At 39.1% G+C, this 5,000-nt stretch overlaps 1 protein-coding gene across 1 annotated transcript in view; it reads left to right on the top strand.

Annotated features, from left to right (window-relative positions):
• The window catches only part of dnm2b (dynamin 2b), a 20,647-nt gene that overhangs the window by 1,895 nt on the left and 13,752 nt on the right, over positions 1–5,000 (top strand). The window contains 6 exon segments of the mRNA XM_046837442.1: positions 1–102; positions 3,783–3,856; positions 3,944–4,093; positions 4,378–4,462; positions 4,588–4,706; positions 4,788–4,886. The exon segment at positions 1–102 is cut by the window's left edge and continues 1,895 nt beyond it. Coding sequence (XP_046693398.1) covers positions 1–102; positions 3,783–3,856; positions 3,944–4,093; positions 4,378–4,462; positions 4,588–4,706; positions 4,788–4,886 — 629 coding nt within the window.

Genomic DNA, 5,000 nt, shown 5'->3' with positions numbered 1-5,000 from the left:
CAGCTCCATCGGCCAGAGCTGTAACCTGGACCTGCCGCAGATCGCCGTGGTCGGCGGCCAGAGCGCCGGGAAGAGCTCGGTGCTGGAGAACTTCGTTGGCAGGTTAGCGGTGTGCTAATGCTAACTCAGAAGCTGTGGAGGAACATCAATCATCTGATCTTTCTGATTACACACACATAATCATGTAGTCCTTTAACATCAGATCTCCTGATGATCTCCATGATATTAGATATTATATTCCATAAACATCAAACAATTCATATTAAATCAATAACAACATTAAATAGGCCATTTAAAGTTCTCACTCTTCTTCTGTTTCTTTAAATATAATTATTTAAAAAAACTATTATTAACATTTTTTCAAGAATTTATTATAATGGATTTTAGTCTCCACAGGTCCTGTTTGTTTGTTTGTTTGTTTGTTTGTTTGTTTGTACAATACTATATACAGTTGTGTGGAGATGTTTTAAGCAGATGTGATGAAATGCTTTAAAAAAAAAAAATCCATTTATCAATGACCAAAATAGAGAGTGAAGAAGAGAAATCAGTATCTGGTGTGGCCACAGTTTGAAGTTCAGCTCTTACACAGTCGGGTATCTGATTCACCAATTCTACCGAGCAGATGTTGATGATCATCAGTTTCATCTGTAGGTTGAAACCCTGTGATGAAGTGAAACACAAACAGCTGTGTAGGAGCTTGTGTGAGGAACAGCAAATTCTGCTACAAATTCTGAGGGTCGTGGAAGACAGTTTGATGTCACAGGTCCTACACCATGTCATGATTGATCGCTCCCAGATTGATTCTTCAACAGGAGCACGACCCCAAACATCCAGCCAGTGCCATTAAGAGTTTTCCTCAGTGTATCCACAGAAGATCTGTACTCAGGTTTCTAAAATCTTTAAAACAAACTACCTGCAGAGATCCTTCAAAAACTGTGTGCATGTGTCCGAGAAGATTTGGATTTTTCTTCTGTTCATTTACTTTCCATTGAACTATTACAACTATTAACACTATTGATTTTTAAAGCATTTCTCACTTAAACTGTTTTTTTTTCACATGTGCCTAAAACGTTTACACAGTACTCAAATAATCTATAAAATAATGTTTTATTAGATTTTATATATAAAAAAATAGAATAAATTAAATGAATGCAATACTTAATTATTTTATTATTTTGGTTAAATGGAGTAAATCTTAGTGGCCGCAGTGACACTGCACTCGCTCTATTTCCCTTTTATACCTCTGGAAAGGTCATGTTTTCAAATGTAGTAATAATAATAATAATAATAATAATAATAATAATAGTAATAATAAACAAACGAAATTGCAGTTTGCCACATTACATTTGTGAGGGAACTCAGATTGTAGTATTGTAACTCAGATTGCAGTAGTGTAACTCAGATTGCAGTAGTGTAACTCAGATTGTAGTAGTGTAACTCAGATTGCAGTAGTGTAACTCAGATTGTAGTATTGTAACTCAGATTGTAGTATTGCAACTCAGATTGCAGTAGTGTAACTCAGATTGCAGTAGTGTAACTCAGATTGTAGTAGTGTAACTCAGATTGCAGTAGTGTAACTCAGATTGCAGTAGTGTAACTCAGATTGCAGTAGTGTAACTCAGATTGCAGTAGTGTAACTCAGATTTCAGTATTGTAACTCAGATTATAGTAGTGTAACTCAGATTGCAGTAGTGTAACTCAGATTGCAGTAGTGTAACTCAGATTGCAGTAGTGTAACTCAGATTGTAGTATTGCAACTCAGATTGCAGTAGTGTAACTCAGATTGTAGTATTGCAACTCAGATTGCAGTAGTGTAACTCAGATTGCAGTAGTGTAACTCAGATTGTAGTAGTGTAACTCAGATTGCAGTAGTGTAACTCAGATTGCAGTAGTGTAACTCAGATTGTAGTAGTGTAACTCAGATTGTAGTAGTGTAACTCAGATTGCAGTAGTGTAACTCAGATTGCAGTATTGTAACTCAGATTGTAGTGTAACTCAGATTGCAGTAGTGTAACTCAGATTTCAGTAGTGTAACTCAGATTGTAGTAGTGTAACTCAGATTGTAGTAGTGTAACTCAGATTGCAGTAGTGTAACTCAGATTGTAGTAGTAACTCAGATTGCAGTAGTGTAACTCAGATTGTAGTAGTGTAACTCAGATTGCAGTAGTGTAACTCAGATTGCAGTAGTGTAACTCAGATTGCAGTGTAACTCAGATTGTAGTATTGTAACTCAGATTGTAGTATTGTAACTCAGATTGCAGTGTAACTCAGATTGTAGTAGTGTAACTCAGATTGCAGTAGTGTAACTCAGATTGCAGTAGTGTAACTCAGATTGCAGTAGTGTAACTCAGATTGTAGTATTGTAACTCAGATTGCAGTAGTGTAACTCAGATTGCAGTAGTGTAACTCAGATTGCAGTAGTGTAACTCATATTGTAGTAGTGTAACTCAGATTGTAGTAGTGTAACTCAGATTGTAGTAGTGTAACTCAGATTGTAACTCAGATTGCAGTAGTGTAACTCAGATTGTAGTAGTGTAACTCAGATTGTAGTAGTGTAACTCAGATTGCAGTAGTGTAACTCAGATTGCAGTAGTGTAACTCAGATTGCAGTAGTGTAACTCAGATTGTGTCTGGAGTAGGAACATGATTCATGATTCAGTTGAACTGTTTATTATTATTATTATTATTATTATTATTATTATTATTAAATGTAAGAACACTAAGTTTCAGCACACAATGAAATTCCTACTCGGTGAATCCTCGGAGCGACCTGACGTAAACTAAAGTCATGGAGGAAACAAACAAAAAAATATATACAAAAGACGAATTCCAGATGTGCAAAGTTATAACCGCGCAAATTCAGGAAACAGAAGTGTTTTATGTGCCGTTGTAGAAAGTCGTGTTCAAAGTTCCTGCAAGAACCGAGACTGGATCCAAGTGTGTGTACATTAGTTATCATTCAGTTAAACTGCAGTAGAAGTAACGCAATATGATAGAATTATTGAACAGAACTCACATTGAGTGAAAACTGTTTGTGATTATAATTGACTTTAACTGTTAAAGCTGAAAGTTTTACTCGGTCTTTAAAATTTAAACATAAAATCCTACAGAAAAGGTTTTATCTAAAGTATTGTGGAAAAAAAAATCTCTTTCCGGCTTGTAAAAGACTCATTTACGTGGGACGGAACACGTTTCTCATGGGTCACGTGAAGTTTCATGTGCGGACTTGGTGAGGGATCAGAATCGTAAAGTACATGGTTCCTGAGCCAAGGTTTAAAGTCCTCCCTCATTCATTATATATGGAGTTACTGAGTGTGTGTGTTTTGGAGACATGTACAGAAACCTGGTCGAAGGCAAGAGTTGGACAGTGAACGAGTAGATGAAGTTCTGTGGAGTCCAAACTGAACATTTGTGTCTCTAACAGAAGAACTTGTGTAAGATGGAGAACAGGAGAGAAGATGTGATCAGACTCCCTCACCCCCACACTCACACATGAAGGTGGAGGTTTAATGGTTTGGGGTTGTTTTGGAGCAGTGAAGGTTCTGGAAACTGAAAGTGAACCAACATCTTAAATGTTTTAACTTTATACATCAAGTGCATCGAATTGAGAAATTCCTGCTGGAATTCCGTCTCCATGTCGCTCATGTTCACTGTCATGAACATTGTGTCAAGGTCCTGATTTTTTAAAATAATGGCGCAAAAACGTCATTTTGATTCGGTTAACTAAACTGTATGAAAGAAACAATCCAAGTGCAATCGAATTTTCTCTTTCTTTCTCTCAGGGATTTTCTTCCTCGGGGTTCCGGGATTGTTACTCGTAGACCCCTCATCCTTCAGCTGGTCAACAACAAAGCAGGTATATTTACACACACACTCGCACTTGCACACTCGCTATAGTGTGTGTTGTGTGTAAGTGTTAACGCTCCCCCTCCCCCACCTGTAGAATATGCTGAGTTCCTGCACTGTAAAGGTCGCAAGTTTGTCGACTTTGATGAGGTGCGTCTGGAGATCGAGGCCGAGACGGACCGCATCACCGGCTCGAATAAAGGAATCTCGCCCATTCCCATCAACCTGAGAGTCTACTCTCCTAATGGTAACACACACACACACACACACACACACACACACACATTTAATATACGTTAAGATTTGGCACAAGCGAGCAGACAGGAAGTGCAATACCAGTCCTGACCACAGCAACTACATCAGTTATGAACAGTAAGGAAGTGAATGTAATGTGTTTCTGTACTTCAGTAGTTTTTTCACGTTTCATTTGGGGAGGTTTTTACTGTAACTTCACTACATTTTAAACTCAAAGCAGCATGAAGAACATCAGGGATTAAAGCGTGAATAAACAGACTTTTCTGCGTCTCGCAGTGCTAAACCTGACTCTGATCGATCTCCCGGGTATGACGAAGGTTGCCGTCGGTGACCAGCCACAAGACATCGAGTTCCAAATAAGGTACCTGGTTAATTAGATGAGCTGAAAATGAAATGTTGGAAACTTTATAGGGACTTCCTGCAGTCAATAAAAACTGTGTGTGTGTGTGTGTGTGTGTGTGTGTGTGTGTGTGTGTGTGTGTGCAGGGACATGCTGCTGCAGTTCATCATGAGGGACAGCTGTCTGATTCTGGCCGTCACTCCTGCCAACACCGACCTCGCCAATTCTGACGCACTCAAGATCGCCAAGGAGGTCGACCCCCCAGGTGTGTGTGTGTGTGTGTGTGTGTGTGTGTGTGTGTGTGTATGTGGGGCTACTTGTTGATCTTTGAACATTTGCCTTGAAGGTCTGCGTACCATCGGTGTGATCACCAAACTGGACCTGATGGACGAGGGGACGGATGCCCGGGATATCCTGGAGAACAAACTGCTGCCTCTGCGTCGAGGTACACACACACACACACACACACACACACACACCTTAAATTATTATAATTTTTTTTAGTACAGCAGACTCCGCCCCCTTTTTCTTGGTTGATTAATAGATCTGTAGAGTCCTA

This window comes from Silurus meridionalis, chromosome 24 (genome assembly GCF_014805685.1).
Source record: "Silurus meridionalis isolate SWU-2019-XX chromosome 24, ASM1480568v1, whole genome shotgun sequence".
Taxonomy (NCBI): Eukaryota; Metazoa; Chordata; class Actinopteri; order Siluriformes; family Siluridae; genus Silurus; species Silurus meridionalis.
Note: the sequence above shows the minus strand (reverse complement) of the source record. Positions and strands in the feature narration are given on the sequence as shown.